At 42.5% G+C, this 25,442-nt stretch overlaps 2 protein-coding genes across 2 annotated transcripts; one reads left to right on the top strand and one right to left on the bottom strand.

Annotated features, from left to right (window-relative positions):
• On the bottom strand, positions 1-5,534 carry ZFAND1 (zinc finger AN1-type containing 1). The gene is made up of 8 exons (XM_072329379.1): positions 5,404-5,534; positions 4,906-4,948; positions 4,180-4,219; positions 3,719-3,846; positions 3,537-3,628; positions 2,442-2,566; positions 743-898; positions 1-595 (listed from the first exon to the last, which is right to left on the bottom strand). The coding sequence occupies exons 1-8, from the start codon at positions 5,456-5,458 to the stop codon at positions 425-427; spliced, it is 810 nt and encodes a 269-aa protein (XP_072185480.1). The 5' UTR covers positions 5,459-5,534; the 3' UTR covers positions 1-424.
• A 1,060-nt stretch (positions 5,535-6,594) lies between these two features.
• On the top strand, positions 6,595-20,873 carry CHMP4C (charged multivesicular body protein 4C). Its single transcript, XM_072329175.1, has 5 exons — positions 6,595-6,977; positions 13,282-13,459; positions 14,407-14,521; positions 16,807-16,915; positions 19,210-20,873. Exons 1-5 carry the CDS (start codon positions 6,782-6,784, stop codon positions 19,272-19,274), a joined length of 663 nt encoding a protein of 220 aa, XP_072185276.1. The 5' UTR covers positions 6,595-6,781; the 3' UTR covers positions 19,275-20,873.
• The last annotated feature ends 4,569 nt before the right edge of the window (positions 20,874-25,442 follow it).

Raw genomic sequence — 25,442 nt, 5'->3', positions numbered from 1 at the left:
AACCACACATTTTCCGTATTTATCAATACATAATTTAGCCATCATTTACACACAAAAAGAAACCCCAAAAGCATGAAATTTAGGACAATGTCATTTAGCTGTAAAATGTCCATAAAGCAAGAGTTTATTTCAGCTAGTGAGAATCTGTAATATGAGTTATCGCTAACAACTAGTTGTTCTTTCAGGACGTAGTTTTGCCACCTGAAGAATTCATGGAAACTGAGTGTTCAAGAGGTGAGAACAGATTCTGGCATACAGTGATTTAAGGGTGGCAACCCTGCCAATGGCTGGAGGCTTGGAACCAGATCGTTGTTGAGATCCTTTCCAAGTCAAGCTATTCTATGATTCTATGAAGAAGAAAGTGGTCTTGGTCTGAATACCACACTTGTAGAAAATCTTCTATTGTTTTGTTCGCAATAAGTTACTAACTTAAGTATGACTCTGTATCTTCTATAAATAAAACATCATTATCAAGATACTCCAGAATTATATTTCCACCATTGAATAATGGATAATCTTCATCAGACAGCCATTTTTCCAACGTGTGCTCAAATGGCAAGGCTTCTCCAGAGGCAGTATGGCATAACCTCAATTTCTACAAGACAAATAACACAGAAATTATTCTTTAAATTTGCCTGAGATACCAAAAGAGGAGGAGAAGGAGGGAAGGGTAGAAAAAAAAAATAACATATATATATATACATACACACACACACACACACATATATTATTACTTATTTACCTGGGCTGTTGATTTGTTGTTGTCATTTTTAAGGCTTGCTAAGGAAGCTGCATAATCTACTACTTTGCCAATACTCCACTTACTGCAAAAGAACATCGGCTTGCTTTTCTCTTTGTTTCCCTTTGGTAAAAGTACTTGAAAGTAAATTCTTTCTGTCTAGAGAAACATAAAAATGAGTTACATATATAAAAGATAAAAAATAAAATCAGAAAAGCAAAGCATAATTCCACAAATGTGCATTGATGTATTTCTCAGTTGCATCTGTCCTTTATGAATCCAAGCTAGACACTGTCAAACAAGACAGAGGTCTTCTTTTTCAAGGATTTATTTAAGCCTTTCCTAGAGAAAAATAAATCTGTCCTCCTCCCAGCTTGTTCATAAAACCAAGGAGAATTTTCAACCAGTGCATTTTCCTCACACAAAAATCTGTAACACCAAGGAATACTACAAAGGGGAAAGGGAAGCAGGACTTAAATCATTCTAAAATGTAAATGACTACAAGTTGTGAAACAGCTACCACAGACATCTTATTACAAGCACACATTAACATAACTTAGCTTCTAACAGTGTCCTAGCACCTTCCTCCAGTTCCTCCTCCAGTTCTAAGGATGACGAGGCAGTTTCCTACATCACACTGCAACACAATTCACAAATCTGCTCATTCTACTGCTGCATCCCAGAATTTCTGTGCCATATCCAAGAGAATATCAGTCAATCAAGGACACAATAACTACCACTATATTGCCACATGGCCCTCCTGTTTTGAGCTGGTCAGTCTTGCAAGGAGTACCTGAAAGAAGTAACTATCTGCAGAAAACGGATCCCTGGCCTATCAAGAGAGAAAAGACATTTCTAAAATAGTCCTTTTTTTTCCTGACCTTAGTTAGAAAGGACTGCTGGGATCACATGCTGCAGACCATGCTCAGTGCAAGGCAAAACTGGAGCTGAGCCTAACTACAACGACCGATCAGGTGGCATCAAGTCAGATTCAGTCAAGTTTTGAACATTTACAACTTCACTATACAGCACTACGGGAATTAATATGCCTAAGAAGCATTTGAGAAACATCATATTAAAAAATCTGTCAGACTGGAACTAGCAGGGCAGTAAATAAGAGTAAACAGTGATTATCTAGAAAGAGTCTAGGAAGCAAATTCGATAGAGAGAGATGCAGGAGTTTATTTATCAGTCAATGTTCCGTAATATTTGAAATTAATCACTCTCTCTTCAGCAAATATTTCTTACAGTGGCACTGTGAGGAGTGTTACAAGCAGGTCTTTGTAATAATCCTGCTCATAGCAGAAGATCTATCTTATTTAAAGCATGACAAGTACAGAAAAAAATAAGTTCATAAGAGGACTCAGTAATAGAATAGCTGCAGTTGCTTTAAATACATTAATTAAACACCTAATTATCACACAATGTTTTCACTATTATAAATCCAATCTCAGGGGCCTAAACGTGGTGTGCTAACACAATTCTGTTAAAAAGGACCTGACTGCTCTAAACTGTACACGAACACCTTACAAAAGGCATGGGATCAGTGAGACAGCTTTTGGATGGCAAGCTGAAATCTATGTGTAAATGACTGTGGCCTTGGAGAATTAAATCCATAGAGAAACCGAGAAAAAGAGAAATAAAGTTACAAAATGTATCTTTTCCTCAGAGAAGTCAATTATGGAAACCAAATATGACTGACCTGAGGCAAGGACTTGTCACCACATGCATGCATTTTCAGTTTCATTAATGCCACTTTTGCTGCTGTTTCACTGTTTCTTGCTCCTTTGCGCTTTTTGCTTTTTATTTCTTCACTTTTTTTAGAATCTGAGAAGAATATTACTCTTGTTAGCGTGAGTGAAATTTCTCATGAACATATATTGGAATAAGCTTATATTATATCTCTATACTATAAGCCTTTTTGTATTTCTTAAATTGTCAACTCCCAACCTGTCCTCTCAAGGGCAAGTTATTATGTACCCCATTCAAGAATATTTATGATGTAACAGAACTCTGCTTCACAGAAAGGCAGATCAGCAAAAGAACCAGGTAAACATCTTGCAAAAGCTGAAGAGATACAAATTCCAATGTTTCTGTAGCTGTGGTTATCACAGTATTCATATGGCAACAGGTTTAGGTTCTCCTTTCTACACATAACATCCACAGGCCAGTTAGGCAGTGCTTTCTATTCTCTTTCCTGCACCAGATCTTGTATAAAAGCTACTAAAATTGTATTGTGGACTCACTTTTTTTTTGGCACCTCAATTGCATAGCTATAATCCCAGCAGATGGGCACATGCACAGAGTACAAGTATTACCTGCATATTAACTAATATGCAGAGATAAGTGGCTAACTAAAATTAATTACATGGTAGTACTTGGATCAAAACTATGCAATAATTCTGAAGGAAACTTGAGTCTCCTCTCTGTTTTCAAAGATTTTATTTATTTCTAGGTATGATAGTATGATAGTATCATAGTATCGTGCGAGTTGGAAGGGACCTTAGAGACCATCAAGTCCAACTCCCGGGATTCGAGCCCTCTAGTGTAGCAGAGCGGCAGTTTTACCCCTTGCGCCACAAGGGGGATTCGAACCCAGGCCCTCTGGTGTTGCAGATACATGCCACTCTTTTCTTTTTGCAGTTACAGTGAACGCAATCACAAGCTGACAGGTGAGTTGAAGACTATTCAAACAAGGAACTCCCAACCCTGTCAATCTTTTGGTCAAGCCTAGACCATTAAAGAAGGTCACAAAGAAGAAAACTGTAGCATATATATATTTTCCCATTGTACTTGCCTATAATATCTTTAACTAGCTGCTGGGTGGCAGCCATTCGAGGTTTCGGCGTGTCCAGTTTTTCACACTCATGATCTGATTGATGCCGATGTCTGTAAATAACAGAGAAAAAAAACTTACATTAATTTTTGCCCCATCACTAACAAACAAGTATTTATCTTTAAAAACTCTATTCCACCCACCTCAGGCAAAAATGTTTTTCACAGTAGGGACATAAAACTGGCAGAAGTTCCTTCGCGTGGCAGTCCTTGTATGAGCATGGGTAAGATGTGTGCTGATCTGCTTTCACAGAATTGTTTCTTACGTTCACCTAAGCATCAGTACAAAATAGGTGTAAACAAGCATACCACAGACAAGTCACCAGTCTGGCTACTGAAAAAGACTGTTCCTGCTTTCCATTCTCTAGGTAAAATTAGTTCAGCATTAATATAGTTCTCATTAACATAGCTGTTATCAAGAGAACCATCCTCCTAATCAAACTTAGTCCTGAAACACAGAGAAAGAGTACATTCATTTTTTAAAGCTCGTCAAGCACTCTCAGTTTAATAATTCACAGTTATTTACTATGCATATATGCCTTAACCTGAAAAGAGCCAGTTCAGTTGCACAGAATTTTAAAGGTAGTCCTATACTATTAAATTACCTCAGAACACCCATGAGCATCCCGGCTCCTGTGCTGAAGACTCAGTGGCAAAAGAAGAAAATATCACAACATTATCATCATTTCAAGAGGAGAAAAGTGCACATTAAAAAAGTGCAATCTGACAAGTTTTACCACAGCAATGTTTCAACTGAATTCTGAACATTTATTCTATCAAGCGAATGACTGTGAAGTGCTTTGCTACCTGACAAGCAGAACAACAACAATTATTTGTCTCTTAGGACTTAATGCCCAAAGTTAATAAAGCATTCCAAACCAGTAAGGTCATTAGCATACTTTAGAATTCAGCTCAAAGCAACTGGAATTTGTTTTAATGGATTTTGGATCACTCCCCACAACACCAGAAATGCCTCGAAAGCATCTACAGTTTAAAAAGTGAAAGTTTAGATCTGCCCTCAACTTGAGGCAGCTCATAATTTCTCTGCTCTGATTTGAGACCCTGGAAGAAATTTATAGGGTTTTTTTTCTACATAAAACAAATACCAACATCAGTACAAATCAAGGTCTAACCTTCATACCTTCTATAATAGTTAACCACATTCTAGAGATACTCTTTCTGAATTCAAATCACTACAACAGCTGCTTGGGAGAACAGGCAGTAAAAATAAATTACTTTTTAATTGAACATATCTAACTTCAGTTATTGCACATTCATAAAACATTTAGGTCTGCAACAATTGCCACACTGAGATATGCAGGAAAACTTACCAAAAAACACCTGAACAGCCATCACATACAAAGGGGAGAAAATCTGAAAGAAATCACAGAATGGCTTAGGTTGGAACTCAAGGATCATGAAGCTCCAACCCCTCTGGCCACAAGCATGGCCACCAACCTCCACATTTAATACTAGACCAGGCTGCCCAGGGCCGCATCCAGCCTGGCCTCGGACACCTCCAGGGACGGGGCATCCACAACCTCTCTGTGCAGCCTGTGCCAGCTCTCTTGGTAAAGAACTTCCTCCTGACATCCAACCTAAATCTTCCCTCCTTCAACTCAGAAGCAGAAAAAGAGATTTATTTTCTGTTAAACAACACGTTTTGTTGTTTTGTTTTTTTTTTCTAATAGTTTTTAATTTAATTTTTATCTCTCCATTAACACCTGAAATCAACTCTAAGAGTGGAAAATGAGAACAATAACAGTCCTGCAGCAGCACAAAGGCGGTGCTGCCACGGAGCTCCCGCCCCCGAGCCCCATGGAGCTCACCCAGCTGCCGGCAGTCCGGCACCCCGCAGTGCTGCCCCACCGACAGCTCCGCCATTTTCCTCGCGGAAGGGGCGGGGAGCTGAGCGAGGCGCGCAAGCGCTGTCGGGCCGCAGGAGGACTCCAAGCAGGCAGGGGGCGGGCACGGAGGGACGGGGTGGAGAAGAGGGTGGGAGTACGTATGCTGATATCTTGGTGTTCCTGCTCCAGGGCGGGATCCGTGGCACCTGCTGGGCGGTAGTGTTACTCGTGGCGGTGGTTTCCTGTAGCTGCCGCTCGGTGAGCATCCCGCAGGTGGCACTGGGCGGTCTGCCTGCTGCTACTGGGGGAAAAAGGGCTTTGTGCTTCTGTTTCTTTTGAGTCCTGTCAGATGCAGAACAGTTGTGCATTCCAAGAGGGAAGGGAGATGACGAGCTCCCAACGTTCTTCTTGAACCTCTGGATCCTTTACCACATTTGTAGCTTTCCTTTGGATGCTCTCTCATAGTTTCATGTCCTTCTTGTGTCATAACACTCAAATTTGCATGCAGTCCTTGAGGTGAGGCCATGCCAGAGCCTCAGGGCACTTGTGCATGAATGTCCTCTTGCAGCACGCTGCCACTCACCACCACAAAGCTTGTGTCACCAGTGACTTCTGCACCAAGTATTTACAAGGAGTCTGTCACCTGCTTGTCACTGACATCATACATCAGGTGCTGGCACGTTCATGGCTGGTTGGCGTTGTTAGTGAGGTGACTGTCCCTCTGAAAACACTCCTTGCAATATGAGACTCGCTGGAAGAAAGACACTGAGGCCACGGAGTGTGTCCTATTAAAGGCAACAAAGCAGCACTGAGGGACCTGGTTTAGTGGTATGGTGGGGGTGGGTTGACAGTTGGACCAGCTGATCTTTGAGGTCTTTTCCAACCTCTGTGATCCCGAAACTGGGGAGAAACACAAGCTGTAAAGCTACCCCTAAACTTTCGATGTCCGGTTACCTCGAAGCAGGACTGCGCTTCCCGCACTGCTACCAAAGCACGCCGTGAGCACTCAGCCGAAGAAGGGGCAGGGCAGAGAAAGGCGCCCGCAGCGTTCCTTCTGTGGACGACAAGCAGGCAGGAGACTCCTCACTGCCGCTCCCACCGCCGCCCCACGTCCGCCGGACAGCGGCCCGCCTCCCCGCCGCCCTCGGTCCCGCCCGGCGCCGCCCGCCCCGCCGCCCGTAGACGCCGGTGCTGCCCGCGGAGCTCACCGCCCTCTCGCCGCTCGAGGGGCGCACGCGATCCGGGGGCGGGAGGTGAGGCCGGCCTGGCCCGCCCCGCCGCCAGGTGCCGTACCTCGGCCCGGGAAGTGCCCTCACGGCTCTGGGGCGGCCCGGCGCGGGCAGAGCCTTCCGACGCCGCGATGAGCAAGATCTCCAGGTTCTTCAAGGGGGGCGGCTCCGCGGCCTCCAAGGGCCGTAGGGGGCCCTCGCCGCAGGAGGCCCTGGCCCGGCTGCGGGAGACGGAGGAGATGCTCAGCAAGAAGCAGGAGTACCTGGAGACCAGGATTGAACGGGAGCTGGCACTGGCCCGGCAGCACGGCACCAAGAACAAGAGAGGTGAGCTCCGTGTCTGGCCGGGAGAACCCCGGGTGAACCTTTCAGTGGCGACCTGAGCGGGTTGTGTGTCTTTAAATGACCAGCTTCCTACAGTAGGCTGCTGTGGTGGCTTTGGTATCCATTTGCGTGCGGTGCACTGTGGAGTCATTATGGCGGACTGATAAGAGGATGCTTTATTCTTAACTAGTTTTGTGCCTGTAGTCCAGTGGGTGGTAATAAATAAAGTCAGGATCCTGCTTACATCAATGCTGTTGTCTCTGGGAAGCAAATGGTTGGAACCACACGGACACACAGGCCTTTGAGAAACAAGATAATTACTTCTTTAAGTTGCCTGGAATCCTTATTGTCTACTCCAAGATGTACTTTTTCTTAAATGCTTCCAAACAGAGACAAAATATCCTGAATCAAAGATTCACATTGCAGCAAGGGTAGTTCTTTCACCTACTCCTTCTGTTGCTGGATAATTTAAAAAGTTAATGCCGTATAATTTAGAGCTCGTGAGGAGTGCTTTGGTTATCCCCTTAATGCATTTGTAATACTTTAGCCCTTCATAGTTGTTAGCAGGAAGTATTTAATTAGGATTAGAAAACGTTGGTAGGAATTGGTCAGATTTTAAAGGACCAAAGCCAGCCCAGCAGCTGAGTCTGCCTGTCTGTGGCACATGAGCTCTCAAGAATGTGACGCTGAGGGTTGTTGTGTTCCAGACATCTTAGAGAGCTCTTACAGACTTCCCTGTCTTCAACTGGAGTGTCTCACTGGGCCTTTTGAGCAGACACTGGCTCTTCAGGGAGAGATTCGCTGCAAAGTCGTGCTGTGGGACACAGTGACCAGATAGCTCCCAGAGCTGGGTCACTGTGCACGAGCAGCGGGGCTGACACAAGGAAACAGGCTGGTTCCTTTGTCTGTAGCAATTCCTACCAAGACCTAGGCATGTTGCTATGGAACTTCATGCCAAGCCTGCACTTTAAGCTGGCATTACTGCAGTTTCCTGCTTCAGGCTTGCCTCACACTACTACTACTCCCATCCTTTTGTTGTCAGAGCTTCCTGAAGGGTGTGTTCCAGAAAGCAGCTGTAAAATGTCTTAGTTTTTCAGCTAGATTGTTTGTACCCAGGCTAGGCTGGGGTTTTCTGACTCCACGGCTGTAGAAGAGCTTGGGCACCTGTGAAGGAGAGAATGGTGCAGAGGCAGCAATTACTTATTACTGGGAGAAGTTGGATCAGCTTCTGCAACCTGACTGGTTTATGTGGGTTCCGGCTGTTAGTCAACCCATTGTCTCACGCTTAAAACATGTGCCATTAGGCATGTGAAGCTTCTCTCCCAGGTGTTTGCTTCCTCTGCTGCACTGAGTGTGCAATCCTTCTGGTTTTATCTGTGCAGGTCTATGTGAAGTCTTGTTGCAAACTGTATTGTTGAACTGGTCGTGGTCAAAAGTAACTCCCTTTGATCTTGTCATTTGCTCAGTAACCCACAGTTAAGGTCAGTAAAGAGAAAGTAGGGCGAGAAGTACAGAGAAAGATCTTTTTTTAATGTCAAAAATGTCTCTAAAGTCAAAAGGAGGTGGTGAAACTGCAGTCATGAGAAATGAAACTCATCTTGCTGTGCCAAAGCGATTGAATTTGGCAGCCTGAGTAAACTTAATTCCACAAGAATATCCCTCATTTGATGTGATGTTTGTGCTAGTTTTTATCGCAGTTCATTAATGTATAACAGCTCGAACTGCTCCTTGTGCTATAGTACAGGGGAAATCTGTGCTAGACTGCAACTATTGTAGCGCTGTGTAAACGCTACGTGCGAACGAGAGAATGAAAGTTTGAATCTACAATGCCTTGTTAAAGCAAATGCTTCAGAAGGAGCTGGTGGGCAGCTTGATCTGTTCTTTTCATAATTGATCCTGTGGAGGAGCCCGTGGAATTTATAACAGGAGTATCTGGGATGAAGCAGGATTTATCTGGGTACAGACAGTGCTCCAAGTTAGTGTGATCTCATTTGATTTTTAGGCTCAGGAGCATGAGTCGGTTTTACTGACACAAGTGAGATCATACTCAAGGGGCAGCAATTTTTCATGAGTTCACATGGGCCTGAGTCTTGGATGGGTTCATGTGACATCAGGAGGTTTAACTTGCCTTCAAGCTGTAACGTATTAGCTATTTAAACAGATCTGAAGTGTCAGTTAAATATAGTTGGCTTCTCCTTCATGAAGTCTGCACCTCTGCAGTTCCTAATTTGAAATTAGCTGGGCCTTGGGGATGATACAGTTGCCGTGTTACCTGATGGTAACTTTTTACTGTAGCTAGACTATCACGGGGTTTTCTGAAGGACAGCGTGTGCTGGAATTCCTCTTAGAGAGGTTATGTCATGATGAGCTGTATTTATTTGTACAATTTGCATTGCCTTCAGATGGCTCACCATATCAGATCATAACTCAGGATTGTCTTTGTTATATTTTGCTTTATTTTCTTGAGTATCTGTTGATGTCTCAATCAGTGCACAGCTGCCAACTCCAGCAGCACATTGGCCCTTCATCTTCAATATTCTGAAAGACAGAAAATGAGACAAAGTGTCAGAATTGATGAGGCTCGAGTTGAGAAATTGGGGTAGTGCTGGAGAGATGCAAGATGTTGTGTTTTCTTTGTGCTTCTATGGCTCGTTATGTCCGGGTTAGCAATGACAACACCCAGTTCCTTTATGATTGTGGGTTAGGATCCAATACAGCTCACCACAGAGAAGCTTTGTCACCTGAAAATTCCCACCTTTGTGTTGGGTGTTCTGTTAGCATGTGCAGGGGTGCTGCCTCCACTGCTAACTGAGTGATGAAATGATGATCTCTCTCTCTCTCTCTCTCTCTTTCTCTTTTTCTTCTATATGCAGAATAGGAATAAAGCTTAACCTAGACAGCTATATAATACTAATGAGGACAAAGCCTGTGAAGGAGGTTGGCTTATATGAATTGATTTTCTTGTGTAGTACGTTTGGGCAGGGCTCATGTAGCCATGTAGCATTCCTTTTCAGTGAGCTACTTGTATCCAGAATGCTTCTGAAACTGAAGAGCAATGTGGCAGTTGCATGCTGTCAGGGACAGGTCATCTATGTAGCAGGGTGTGTGACAGGTAGGGACTGAAGGTTTGTGGCAGGGAGAGAGGAGGAAACCTTTAAGCATGTCTGTGTTCTGTGACTTACAGCCATTGTTCTCTGCTCTTTTTGGTCACATTCAAAGTATCTTGCTGTCAGCTGGAGTGGTTATCATGAGTCAAGTGCCTTATTGTTTCTGAATTATTGTCTCGGTTGTAACTGTATGTGGCTTCCCTCACAGGGTTTTAAGGATTAAGAGTATCCATAATGATCTTAAGGCAGTGTGATTTTTTTTATGGCCTCAGTGGCATTTCATCTGGGTATTCCTGGTCTGAATTCGGATTCTGTAATCCATCAGTCCCTTATGGGACACGAAGTGGAGTTCTTGTGAACTGTAGTCAAGAATGAGATCCGGTGTTTTCACAGTGGTGTTATGTCTTTTGAAGACATAACCAGTTTTCCCCTGGGAATTTTAAGGTTTATTAGGCAGCGTTCTTAATTGTACTTGAGAATATGAGATAACCAATTCCTTTACTGATAGAAATTGGTGGAGGGCTCATAAATACAATAGGAAAGCACAGTGATAAATTCTATTTCTGATCTATCAGGAGGCTGTGATGAAAGTGCCACGACTGTGTCGCTGCTTTTGTTCTTTAATTTAGAAACCTGGATAATCGGTGTGGTCAGAATTAATATTGCTGTTGCCAGAAATGGCCAATTTTGGTCATTTCTTTTTCCTTACTATAACATCAGCTTAGCAGCGATACTGGAGAAGTGTCTGTGTATAAATAACAGAAGTTCATCAATATTCATGCATAAACTGATGCAATAGCCTGTTGCTGTTCCAACCACTAAACTGGAAAATAGAATAAAAACTCCAATTAAAAGCAGTGGTTCCTAATCCTACTGAGCTGTGTCCTGCTTGCTGGACTTGAAGTAGAGCACAACACAGTTGGTAAACTACAAGGAATTGCTCACCACTCCATTATGAAATGCAGGAGTGGAATCTGCTTCACTGGAGCAAAACAGGGTATATGAGACTGCTTTCTTTTTGTCCTGGAAACCTCCACCTCTACCTGGTTAAACTGCTCTTACGCTTGCTTCCTCAGACTCTGCCCTTACTTAGACTCATCCTACCAGGCTGTCTTTCCTTTTCTGAAATCTTGGAAATGGGCAACGCTCTTTTTCAGTGTCATTCTTAGAGCTTCAGTAAAGTAAGTGGATGTTCTCCTCAATTTTTCATTACAAAAAAATAGAGATTATGTTTCAGCTTATTATGCTGTAGCATTTCTGTGAAGCATTTAAATATTGTGCTTGCAAGAATTAGTACGCAGATTTAAAAATGTTCATGTGTGTAGTGGAAAATTACTTAAAAATAGATTTAATTACAATCTGTAAAACAGAAAAACAGATTTCAAGTAACAGTGAAAATCTCTTATTTTATCTGTAGGGGCTATAATTACAGAACTCTGCAATTTAGGGCATTCATTTAATATAAGTGGAAAGATCATGTAGTATGGTGTGGGAATATGTTACACCTGGGCTGATAAGGAAAGAGTATGAATTGATTTGCTAACAAGAGCTTTGTTCTGTAAGTCACTGAAAAGCCAGTCCAAGGTCTCCCCAGAGCCTTTTCTTCTCCAGACTGAAAGCTCCCAACCCTCTCAGTCTGCCTTCAGAGGAGAGGTGCTCCAGCCCTCTGACCATCCTTGTGGCCTCCTCTAGACTTGCTCCAAAGGCTCCATCTCCTTTTTTAGGATGGGTGCTCCTGACCTGAACGCAGTGCTCCAGATGGGGCCTCACAAGGACAAGGTAAAGGGGGACAATACTTCCCCTATTTTCAGTCTGCTTGTTTTCCAACCTGTACTCATGCTTGGGACTGCACAGCTTCAGACTGTGTCCCAAAAGCTGGGTAAATGCTGAATTTGAATACCGAGTTAATCTGTTTTGATTGTGGTTTGCTGTCCTCATACACTTTACCGTAGATTCCAAAGACACTGTACTTCAGAGTCTGTGTGAATGCTTGTCCTTGTGCAGCTAATGATGGCAGTTTTGACCATGTCAATTCAAGCACTTGTCAGTAAAGCAGTAAATAGATATTTTAGGGTATCCTTGCTTTAGTTGGAGAACTGGATACCCCAATGTCTAGATTCATTGTTTTTTTACATGAGTGATCATTTAAACAGAACACCAACAGTAATTGCTTTTTTCCACTGACTGGGGACTGCAGTAGCTTGCTGGCTCTGAACACATTTAGAAAATTAAATATAACAGGAAAAAAGACACGGCTATTAACTGGCTTTGAAAAACTAATAGTCTCTCTCTCTCTCTTTTTTTCCCTAATTCAGAACTTAGTCTCTTTTCTATGCTTTATCTTGCCTGGCACATGCAGAGTTTGGAAAGAATACTGGTCAGGAAATGCTTGTGGCAAGATTGTGTGTTCCACACCCAGAAACTGAGTGAAAGCCCTTTTCTCCTTCTGTTTGTCACGTGCATTTATACTGGTAATGATTTACTCTGGGCAAAGTATGCTGCTTACAACATAGCAAATGCAAAACAGTAATCTCCCTGATTTAAAAAGATAATTGAGAGGTGCTGGATTTAAGTGTGGCCTTGTCCACAAAAGCCTTATATCTTCTATATATTTTCATGCTCAGAGTTTTAAATATATATGTTCCTTGATGACTACAAGGAACAGAAGATAAAACTGAAAGCCAAAGAAGTGTGAATCTTGCCTCTGACCTGAGGTCAGGTCATTTGGACTTGCCATTACACTGGTCACTTTCTGTTACCGAGACAAAACTTTGTCAACAGCACTGCTGGAGAGGTGGCCATTATGCCAGTTCTTGCTCTGTCTTCCTCAGCTCTACCTTAGGTTTTGCAATCTTTTCTTTCTCATTTCCTACTTTCTGATTTCTCTTTGATGTTTTTCTTTTTCATCCCTATCTTCCCCATTTTCCCCACGTGGAATTCAAGATCTTCTGTAGTGGAGGAAGAAGCTGTTCTTGCCTGTTCTAAAAGGATTTAACCTAAAAGAGGCTTTCCAGCATGTTCATGCTTCTGCATGTTGGTGATAAACAGGCTGCTGATCCGATGTGGTCAAAGTTTGCCTCTCTTCTAGTAAGGTAGGAAGGTGAGAAATGTGACTTCTCCTGGTCGGACCGTTACTGAACTGCTTGTCCTTGTGTTTTGCTATGAAAATACACAATGTACTGTGCCTCTTTGCATTCCAGCTGCCTTACAAGCACTGAAGAGAAAGAAGAGGTATGAGAAGCAGCTGAGTCAAATTGATGGGACGCTCTCAACAATTGAATTCCAGAGAGAGGCACTGGAGAATTCACACACGAACACAGAAGTGCTCAAGAATATGAGTTATGCTGCACAAACTATGAAAAAAGTGCATGAAAATATGTAAGTCACTTCTACGAGCTTTCAGAAGGAGCTTGGTAATTGTTTTTAAACTTTATCATCACTATGGTCTGTTGTATCCCGTCATCCAGTTTTTTACTTCATTTTGGTTCAAGCATTTAATGTCAGGGATGATGTTGGTGCTGTTGTGTTATATTTGGCAGGAAAATATCTTTTCATAGCAGCAAGTTTAGATGGAAGTCCAGCTAACTAAACAGATTCAGGTGGCACTTTTTTTTTTTTAGTAAATAGGCCTTGGCAGGAGAGACCTGATGCTGCCCTCAGGTTTTCCACAATAAAACTGAGTTTCTTCAACTAGATGCTCTTCCTCAAAGTCTGTAAACTGGACTGTGTGTTTCAAAGTACTGGTTAGGATTGAATAGAAGGTATTTTGTGTGTGTGTGTGTGTGTGTGTGTGTGTGTATAATACTTTTACATGGCCTATGTTGTTTCATGAGGCATTTTCCTGCCTGAATAAAGAGTTATATCAGAAAGGTTGTTCTGGCAAAAGTAAACAGGAACTGAAACAATAATGAAATTAACAATAAGGGGAAACTTAAGTGTGGTCCTTATAAGTTTCCTCCAGTTCTGGTGAATGCTTAACATCAAGAAAGATCCATCTGTAATGATGCTGACCTCAGGAAGGAGATGTGGTCTGCCCAGTGATGGTAGCTGCTGGCTGATGGATGTGTGAGAAGCACAGAGAGAGGAAGCACAGGCTGTGTAGAATGACTTGAGTTGTTATGCCACAGTGGAAGGAATTGGACTGAGTAAAACACACTTAAACTTGCCAGGAAACATTAAGACTTAAGTTTAAGTAAAGAAAATTACTCCATGTGAGTTCTTCTGTTTAAAGAGAAGTAAACTAGGATCTCTTTAGGTGTTTCTGAGTCCCTTCTGCACAATTTGAATGATGTATCTCTACAAACCGCTCTCTCTTATGTTGCCAGGGACTTGAACAAAATTGATGACTTGATGCAAGATATCACTGAACAGCAAGATGTGGCTCGGGAAATTTCAGAAGCGATCTCAAACAGAGCTGCATTTGGTGATGAGTTTGATGAGGTCAGTATTTTAGTAAGAACTGAGTCTTGGCTGTAAAATCACTCTGTAGTTGTTTTGTGGTACAATGGTTTGATCCAGAGTTTTATTTCTCAAAAGGTGAGGATATGAAGTTTTGTGGCTCTTAATTTATCCTATCTATGACATCTTATGTTTACTTAAATCTTTATAGAAATAATAAACATAAAAATAAAGGCTAATAAAGAGGAAGTTTCAAACCTAGTTTCATAGTTGGTATTTTCAGTTGTAGTGTTCTCAGTTGCACCATGGCAGGAGATGGTCACTAAAGCATGTAATTTGCACTGCTCTAAATGGATACTGAAAGTTATAATTTGTTGTGCTCCAAACAGGCACCCATTTAACAAAGCGCATATTGCTATCACCGCACCATGAACAGGCTACTGTTCCCAATTTTTGCATATATGGGCCAGATTTTAAGATATTGTGTTGTTTTGGTGCTCAGAGATGCTGGTCCTGCCATTATTTTCTGGATATTCTACAGTACAAAAGAATGTAGAAGTAATTCCTGTAGCAGGCAATATGGGTTCTCTTCTAGTGCTCTCTTTTCCTAGGCACCTTTCAGGAAACTGAAACCTCTGTAACTTTGTTGCAGTAGCTTTAATCCGATGGCTGGACTTGACTCTCTGTGCCTGAGGAAGTCCTTACTGCTCCAAGTGTACTTTGTGCAGTCTGCGGGAAGTACAGCTGGAGGTCAGACTGAGTGGAAATACAGAATCAAACTAACTGTACTACTTTGTGTTAAGATGGCCGAGCACTAGGAATCATTTCAATAATCTCTTAAAGAATCAAGCAATTCCCACCTTTCCACTTAATTAATTCCTACATACCCCAATGGACAGCAGAGAAAAACACATGTGCTATATATCATATTTGCTTAATTAACTTCTTTTTGCCTTTTCATTCAGAAATTATTTTTTCCACAAGTTTTTGAAAATAGTAGTGATTTGTTGTATTTTTTTTTCCTCTCCATTATCTTCTTTCCTATTTTTACCACTTTGAATCTAAAATCATTAATTAATATTGGTGTAAGGAATGGGATTTGGCTGATGTAAACTGGGCTTCAGTCAACTGGAAAACATGCTGCCATCCCATACAGCTATACAGGATCACTCAGTTTTCATCAGTGTTCAACTTGTAGGGTACTAGACTCATTAGGTGTAGTGCGGATTGACCCAAAACTTTCTAAGAGATGCTGGTCTTAGTTAATGAGTGTTTCCTGTTTTGGGAAAATAAGCCACTGTCATTCATGCGGGGCATCATTGTAGCAGCACCTGCTTTTGCATAGGAGCCTAATATTTACAGTACTTGTCCAGTCATTGGGAAATCTGGTTTGTATGCTTCTTCAGCTTAAGAGTGCTGGAATCAGTGGACCAATCACCAGGTTCTCAGGGGATTTATGTTGGAGGAGGATATATAATTTTTTCTTTTCATTTGAAGGACATTTTGACCACACACTTGGATTTCCTCTTCACATGCATATCACTGAAGCGTGCAATTTGTGCTGCTCAAAATACACACGTAAACATAACTGTTGTTTCTCCCTGGCGTGACACTGTATGTGTGAGGAAGAATGCAAAACAAGGCCCTACCGTATCTGAGTAGAATCTAAAGTATTAGTCTTTGGCTTTTTAAAAAGCGTGAAGCTTTTTTATGTTTTAGTATTATACTTGTAGATGAGACTATCTGCCCAAATTACCTTTGGCAGCTAAAAGCCCGAGGGTGTTGTGTGCTTCAAGAGTGAGTAACCAGACCCAGGAGAACAACTCTCATTCCAGTGCTGCTTTGAAATCACATGTAATCCTGGGCTTAGCGTAAAAGGGTGGAAACACAACAATTAATGACAGTCTGCCTTATAACCAGTGGTGTCTGGATGGTTTTTAAAATGGGAAAAGATGCACATTAAAATTAGAATCTGTTTAAACTGTGCAGGCTGCAGATTTGGAACAAATCTATTGAAGGCACTTGGACTTTTTTCTCTCTGTTTGCCTTTTTTTTTTGTCATGAGCAGTACACTGGCATTTTTGTTTCTAGTTTTATACTTCGACCTGTTTCTAACTTCCATCATCCTCATTTCAACTTTCAGTGAAGGTTTATTGCTATTGGTCACAGTTAGTGGAAATGACACTTGCAGTATACTACTTTATAACATTCCTTTATCAAGCATAAACTGCTATTTCAGTAATACTTTGCTTTATGGTGGTTACAAGTGCCCTTGCCTGAGATCACTGTCAGGACAATGAATTTGTTAATGTTTCCCTTGAATTTAGGATGAGTTGATGGCAGAATTAGAAGAACTGGAGCAAGAAGAAATGAACAAGAGAATGCAAGATGTCAGACTGCCAAAGGTTCCATCCACATCGCTGCCTTCTCGCCCTGGTAAACTGCTGGCTTGCCATTTTAAGTTTCTCATGATTAAATGATGCTGTGTGTCAAAGAGTGAGAGAAAATCACAGACATGTATTTAATTCTGCTTTGCTTTCTAAAGCAATCTAAATTCCTTACTTATTTTTGTGTAGTTTATTAAAAAAAGGAATTCCAGTTTGATTTATGAGAGCATTTAGGACCAAAATCTCTATAGATTTGAAGAGGCAAATTCAGAGAACTTCACCTTTCACATATGCTGGTGCATCTCCTGCTGAAATCTAGAGAAATCACCAGAGAATGGGAAGATTTATTTTTTATATGGCAATTAGATTATCAAATTAGAGTCTGACCTAGATATAAAATGTTTGCCTTACAAAAATTCAGCTTTTCAGGTTAGTGGTTTGGTGTTTGCCACTGACATTGTAATTAGCAATGCAAGAGGTAGCAAGGCGTGCAAATTGAAAGAACCATTGTCGTTCCTTTGGTTTATTTCCCTGGAACGTTAAGCACCAGTCTTGTTTTTCTGCAGTTACGCTGTGTTTATTTTGAATTAAACCAGAGACAGACAGCTGTTAACTGTATCCTTCATGTGTCCCTGTTCTCTCGGAGCTGTAGGACTTGCTGTTTACTGGTGCTAGTAAAAAGAAAATAGATACTTAGTGGCAAGAATAGCACTCATGACACAAGCTGTATGGTGCATTCGCTGCAGAAAGGGGTACCTAGATCAACTCGTTCTGGACTCATTTGTGTGTTTTGGCAAGTGATACTTAAATCCCTGAGAAGCAATGTAAAATGTTCCAACTGGAGCCTGGTCTCATCTCCTTACATAAATGAAGGAACAGCCAGAAAAAATGGACTTAGGAAAACCCAGTGCAGACTGCACTCTCAGCATTTATGGCTTCTTCAGATATCCTTTTCCAGATCCAGCTGTGCCAGCTGACATTTTTATTGAACCCACACCGTTTCCATGTGATTCTCACTATCCCAGATTTGCTCCTTCATCTTTCTAAATGACTGCTTTGGGAAAAATTAGTTGCTTTTGAAAAACTGGTTTATCTGTTTTTTTGTAACTGTATGCTTACTTTTACAAGGAATGAAGAACAAACAATTAATGGTTCTATACTGCTTCTAGTTGGACATACATAATGTGAGAGGTAGGGGAAGTGGGGTAGAGCAAAGCACTGTGACCTTCCCCTGCTGAGCAGTCCAGGGGCACCTGCGGTGTAGGAACTCAACCTGTTGGTTTTCTGTGTCCTCCTCCCAGCTTGAGTCTCCAGGAGTGATCTCTTCTGTGACGGTAGCTTTCAGCAGTATGGCAGGAGCTGACTGGCTGCACTAAAACAAACATGCAGGGCTGGTGCACACCCAGTAATGCAAATCCTGACGCACACAGCATGGAGCTGGCGAAAGCCTAGGCTGAACCAGGGCAGCAGGACATGCAATTTGCATGTCACTGAACGTAGGCTATTTGTGTGAGGTTATAATTCGGGCTGTGTGAAGACAGGATAGGAGATTTGGCTTTTAACAAACAAAAAAGTGAGAAAGTGTGTGTGGGACCCAAGCTGAGTATTACTACTGCTGTGAGCAGAGCAGTTAACCAAGTAGCCACAGATGTTACTTAAGCAAAGCATGTTTAGGATTTTTTTTTTTTTTCTAAAGCTGGATGTAGAATCATAGGATCACAGGTTTGGAAAGGACCTACAAGATCATTTAGTTCAACTGTCTTCTCATCACCGTTACTACCACAGGCCACTAAACCAGATCTCATAGCTCCTTATTCAGACACCTCTTGAACACTGCCAGGGACGTGTGCATGACATGTGCGTGCAGAACCCTTCAGCAGTATTTGGAATGGTAGCACAGCCAGCCAGGGACAGGCCATTTGTGCCTGCTCAAGTGCAGGTGAGAGAACAGGTAGTGTTGTAGTGCTTGCTCACTTAGTGTTAAACCTTTTTGGGGTTAAACACATTTATACTTGAGCTAATGGTGTGACACATCAGTTGTATCCGTGTCTGTTTCAGCAGGGATGGAATTGTTTTCTCCAGTGTCTGGCATGATGCTGTGTTTTGGTTCTGGGAGAAAAACAGCGTTGATAACACACCAATGTCTGTAGCTGCTGCTAAGCAGTGTTGTACAGAGCCAAAGCCATCAGCTTCATCACTGTTACCTACATTTAGCTTGCTCCTCAGTTCAGTGACCCAAGATCTTAAAACTAAAAAGCACTGTGCAAGTCCTGATGTTCACAAATAAAATGATTCTGATCACTACTATTAGTTAATGATTGTTGTTAATCTCTCTCTCTGCAGCTTCGACCAGGAAGAGAGTGGAGGATGAAGATGACATGAAGCAGCTAGCAGCCTGGGCTTCCTAAGGGCACGGTCTTTTCCCAGCATGGAATATTAGTGTACAGATGTCAAGAGCTATAATACTGTTGTAAATTTACCAACTGTGGTTGTATTTCATACACTTCTATAAAATGGCGTATCTTTCTAAGAATAGTGTGATTTCTATATTGCAACCAAGCAAATGGAAAACAGTGATTGCCAAAGCCTCTAAGCTCAACATTTATTCCAGCCTAGGCCAGAGACATATTGTTGTTAGTACCACTTTTTAATAGGATATGTCCTGCTGTTCTGCGAGACCTCAGTGCCTCACCTGTGCACACACACAGCTGTATGCATTACTGCAATGAAAAAGATAAGTAATGGAAGCCCTATCCTAGGGGTTTGCGTGGTTCGGTCTGTTAGCCAAACAGCTTTATACACAGGACCAGTGAGTTCCTTTGAGCCTGGGAGCTAGTAGCTATTCATTTGGACATGGAGACTTTCCCAGACTGCCTGGAGCACCTTGTGGTGTTGTAGATATTGAGAAGACTCTTTCTGCCCATCTAGACTACTTATAAAATTGACATTGTCCAGCTACCAGCTTTTTAGTGTAAGGAACAGATGCCACTCAGTACTAACCCACTATGTATATAGAGATGTCACTGTTAAAATACTGAACAAATTCAGTGTGCTGGCTTGTACAAAGAAATTGTATTTAATAAGACTGAAGCTCCGTGGTAGGAGCTTGCTGTAATTCACAAGGAAATAGTAAAATGCTGTGGAGTTCCTATGGAAGTGGGATCACATTGATCTTTGTTTCTTCTTTTCAAATTGATGTAATTCTGAGATGATCAAACTACTTGGGGATAGTGGGAACCTTGCTTTCTGTAAATCTGTAGCAACAGGAGACTGACCAGTTAGCCTGGCGGGCTTTCACCTGTGATTTGCTTTAATAGCCTACAGTAGGCTCTGCACTGTGGTATTTTTGGTTAAGCATAAGCTAATGTGTGTTTCTGGATGTGGCATTCTGGCATGCTCAGTACCTTTCAAATTATGTTCTTCAAATGAAACCCAAGATTTACTAACATGTTTAAAATTCCAGTTTTTCAGTACTTCATTATCTGCAGAGGAATTGCTTTTGGTTTGCAGCCATCTGAAAGCAGAACTCATAGAATCACAGAATGGCCTGAGTTGAAAACGATCATAATGATCATCTCGTTTCAATGCCCACCAGACCAGCAAGTCTCTGCCTTAGGTACAGAAAGTGCTGGTGGATGCTGATTGCATAAGACTGCAAGGCTTGTGGATGGATCTGGAATGTCTGAATGCAGGCCGTTCCAGCACAGTGCATTGCTTGGGACAGCTGGCTGTAGGGTCTGTGAGATGCTGCTTAGCACATAAGCAGGCAGGAGTGAATAGTGTCAACGTATTATTGTAAACACTCTCTATTACTTTGAACATATTTTACCAGAGGGCTGTGGAAGCAGATGGTGTACCGTAACTGACTATGGTTATTTATTTTAAGATTGTTTTCTTAGCAGGCGTGGGCATTTCAAACCTGTATGGCTTTACGAAAACGTTGATTAAGAAAAAGAAGAGTTAGTTAGTATATAAATGTCTTGTAAATAAATATTTTGGTGCCATGTTTGTGCTGTGTTTTACTTTTCTGGTGCAGAAAACTTACCTGTGCTTCTTACACTGCTACCAGTACACAGAACTCTGTTTAGCCGCTGTGAGCATTTCTGACAACATTTTTTGATGCGCTGGTCTTTCAGCACTGGATTAGAATTCAATAAATCCTCAGAGGTGTAAAAAGAAAGTGGGGGGAAAGAGCGGTGAAGGCAAATGAAACCGCGCGGCGGCGGGCTTTGCTGAACCTGAGGAGAATCTCGCCTCAAGTAACCGTTAGGGCCTGCAGGCGGAGCTCTGCGCACAGCGCCCGGAGGCGGCGGGCCGGGCTCAGGGCCGTCATTCCTTCCCTGCTCGGAAAGCGGAGCTCTGTGCCGTGCTGTGCTCCGGAGCAGCTCGTGTACCCTAACTATGGCAGTTCCTGATGTAGCTCAGAGCTCCCCAGCAGCCCTTCTTAGCCCCCCGTTCAGCCCACCGCCGCCCTTCCTCAGAGGCATCGCGCCCGCAATGAGAAACAGTGCTGCGAGAAACGCTGCCTTTGGCTCAGCCATTTCCTCCGTAACAAACACACAGAAACAAACAAACACAAAGAAAAGCACATACAGATGCACGGCTTAAATGGATTGTTATTAATAGCCTCCCTGGTGCTGGGATAGAAACTTTCTATAGGGAACAGCTGAATGTGCAGGGCAGAGATCACCTCACGTATTCAGGGTTAAAACTTCAGCTCCCAGTGCCTTGGAAGCTCTGCCAGAAAAGAATATGCCTAACTAAATGAGCTTCCTGGGGAAGAGTATCCTCCTCACTGCAGGCCAAGGCATTTGTGGAAAAGGTTTCTAATAGCATTAACCCCTCTGCTGATCTTATGCCGCACCAGATGCACAAAGAGCTTTCTGTCACAGAGAGAATCCATTTAACCAGAAAAAAATTGGGGGAGAAATGATAAGTAGTGAAGACATGAATTTATGCAGACGGAGGAGCTGTCTGGGGCACATATTTGTCTGAGTAAACTGAAATCTGAGCCAACATCTGCCTCACCAAAGCAGAACAGAGTCCTTTTGTTGAGAGATCTTGCACTGCTCTGACTTTTGGGATGTCACGAGCCTCCTCTATCTATCTATCTATCTATCTATCTATCTATCTATCTATCTATCTATCTATCTATCTATCTATCTATCTATCTATCTATCTAATCTATCTCTTGTCATCTGGGCAGTGAAGGCTGTGGGCCTCCTCATGGAACAAGAGGTGCAGGACTGCAACATCCCTGTATTGCACAGGGGGTGCCAGTAGGGGACTGCAGCATGCCAAGAGCACAGGGTAAAAGCAGTCATTCGCTCACATCATCTGGTTAACTAACAGCACAGTTGAGCTTTAGTTTTTCATTGCTTGGTACTCCTTCACAATACATCAGTACTATGGTCTGCATGAGAAGCTGGTCTGCCTGGGCCGCACTTGCACACACAAGTAGTAGCAGCACCTGCAAAGGCTCATCACCATTCTCACTAAATGGATGGGTTGGGTTTCATTTTTACAGACTCCACACAGTGAGAGTTTTCTCATCTGCTTATTCCTATGGAAGCTGTTATTCCTCTGCTCAACTCAAAGAATTGCTTGATGAGATTAAAATGTTTACATTATCCTCCAGGCTATGCTGTAAACATTCTGCATTAATACTTTATATCAACACACAAATGATAAACTCAATGCAAGGTTTTTACCTGACCATAAAGAATAACATCCATAATGGGGCAGATTTATTACTTGGTGCCTCTGCTTATCCCTACAACAGAATGGATGCCCCATCCCTGGAGGCATTCAAGGCCAGGCTGGTTGTGGCTCTGGGTAGCCTGGTCTGGTGGCTGGCGACCCTGCACATAGCAGGGGGTTGAAACCAGGTGATAGTTCTTTTCAACCCAGGCCATTTGATGATTCAGAACTGTACATACTACAGAATGAAAGAGGGAACCCTTTGAACTGTGAGCTATGCCCCCAATTTGCTGGTTACTAAGAACTAGGAAAGTCACAGGAGATTTGAGGTGAAACCCAGCAGGAGGTTTGGCACATATCACAACTGCTTCCTAAACTGCATTTTGTTGGTTTTTTTTACTTATTTTCAAGAACGTGAAGCAGTGATTCAGTCTTGAAAGGTCAGTGCACAACCATCTCCCATTAGGCCGGATGACCAATACTTGATGAACCCGCTTTAATTGCAATCGAGCAACTAGCAGCACGTGATGGCCATCCTCAGTGCTCCCTCTGAACAACTGCAGCAGCTGTGATTTCTTCTGGATGAGCAGCACTAATCCGTGCGGGTCAGAGAGCAGAGGCTTTTTGTCTCTACCGCATTAATGCAAATGCCTCTTCAGTTTCAGATGAAGCTGGTAGAAAATACTATCATAAAATGTAGAACAAGCTAACTTGTCAGTAGGGATATTTAGATCCATTTGAAACCCAGTGAGAATAACGCAAGACGCACTTCCTGTATGCAGACAGGAGACTCACTGGATCGGAGAAGCATCCAATTTTAACCTGCTGACAAGTCTGTGGGATCAGCAGTAACATTAGGACAAAACCAAGTGGCTTCCCATGCAATTAAGGTGAATCACATAATGGCTTTCTTCCTCATTTTCAGAGCAGAGGTAATGCAATACCTCTCCTCTAAGACACAAAGTGGGGACAAATTCCTTCTTTTGGAGAGTGCTTTGATGACTCTTGAGTCACAGGACAGCTCAGCACAACACAGCAAGATCCCCATGGAGCTCTTAAAAAGGATAAAAGAGGTAAAGGTTTCTATGAGGACTGTGCTGAACGCCACAGAACACATGAAAATACTGCTGCCAAAGGCTTAACAAAGTGCTGTCCAGAACCTACCAACTTTCCTGAATATAGATGAGACTCAGCCAGTGTTGGGAGCTGACCTGTGCAAAGCGGCAAAGATTCAGCTGAAATGCAGAAAAGAATTGCTAGGAGGTACCAGGTACCCCCCAACCTGGTATTCCATGCAGAGTGTCTCTTACAGCACTCTTCCTTTCCATGGTGGTTCATGGCTGTGGACTGTTCATTTCTATTGTGACGCCCATAAAACAACAACAAAAGCCACCACCGAACCACAGAAATCAAAAACTACACACCACAAAACCCACAGCTCAAATGGCAGCAACTTCAGAGCTGAAGTCTTCAGAATTCTTCTGCGTTGATTATTTTACTGAACACAGGAAAACAAAAACCTGTAAAACATCTATAGAAATTCCCTTTGTAATCAGTTCCGCTACTAGAAATGTGGGTGTCTGGCAGAGCAATCACTATAGCTTCATAGCTATATTCCTCTCAACAAAGGAATAGAAGATATGGATAGAAACATCAAACTGTGGTTTAATGAAGACGTGCATTTGGGGCAGGCATATCTACCGAACAGTAGCTGTCCACATCCCTTTCCTCTGCAACTATGAAACCCCAAAGCAACAAAGAGATGCTCAACACAGGAAGACATGGACAGCAGCGTACTGAAAAACAGGCTGTGTGGGCTGCTCCCTCCCATTACTGTCTGGTGCTGCTTTATGAGTTAGTGATGTGCTTCCTTCCTTAAGCTGGTTCAATGGGACTATTATTAGCTGACAGGAACAGTGGGAAAGGTATGAAGTGGGTGTTTTACAGGGACTCGTTCTTGATTCAACAGTCAGCATGTGAATTAATTTAGGAACACAGAAATCAAAAGCAGGAATAGTGTGAGAAGCCTGCAAGTGCCTCAGAGGAACAAAAATCCCAAAGGATTATTACATTTAGGTAGCAATAGAAGAAAATGAAAGCCAGGTTGAGATTCAACTGGGTACAACATAGTAAGTCTAAATCAAACTAAAAAGACAACTGTACCTCACTGGCTGAGCTTTCAAGGCAATCGCTTTCAGAGTAACTTAGATGTGGAGTCCCCACTAAAGGAGAGACATGGACCTGCTGGGGACCATCCAGAGAAGGGCCACAAAAATGATCCATGGAATGGAACACCTCTCCTGTGAGGGCAGGGTGAGAGAGCTGGGGCTGTTCAGCCTGGAAAAGCCTGTCATGACCTGGTAGCAGCATTTCAGTATCCAAGGGGAGCTACAGGAAAGAACAGAACAGACTCCTCAGCAGATAGAACAAGGGGAAATAGCTTCAAGCTCAAAGAGGGTAGATATAGGTTGGATATGAGGAAAAAGAATCTTCTACAGTGAGGGTGCTGATGTGCTGGAACAGGCTGCCCAGAGATGTGGTGGATGCCCCATCCTGGAGACTTTCACAGCAAGGCTGGATAAGGCCCCAGGCAACGTGGTCTACGTGGTGTCCCTGTTCACTGCAGGGAAGTTGGACTAGATGACCTTTAGAGATCCCTTCCAACTCTACAGATTCTAAGACTGTACGACTCTGTAATTTTTCTGGTGTATTGTAACAACATTCTCATTTAGTCTTATGCAAACAGAGGTCAGAGCAAAAGCTGAAAAGCTGTTAGGAAGTCATTCGTCTCTTTCTAGCAGCATTTTCACCCTTTTGCCAGGCAAGGCACTGAACGCTTTTTCTACAATGGAAAAGAGAAGAAAGACAGGTGTTTT

This window comes from Excalfactoria chinensis, chromosome 2 (assembly GCF_039878825.1).
Source record: "Excalfactoria chinensis isolate bCotChi1 chromosome 2, bCotChi1.hap2, whole genome shotgun sequence".
NCBI lineage: Eukaryota > Metazoa > Chordata > Aves > Galliformes > Phasianidae > Excalfactoria > Excalfactoria chinensis.
The sequence above is the reverse complement of the archived record's forward strand: the minus strand, read 5'-3'. Positions and strand labels throughout refer to the sequence as shown.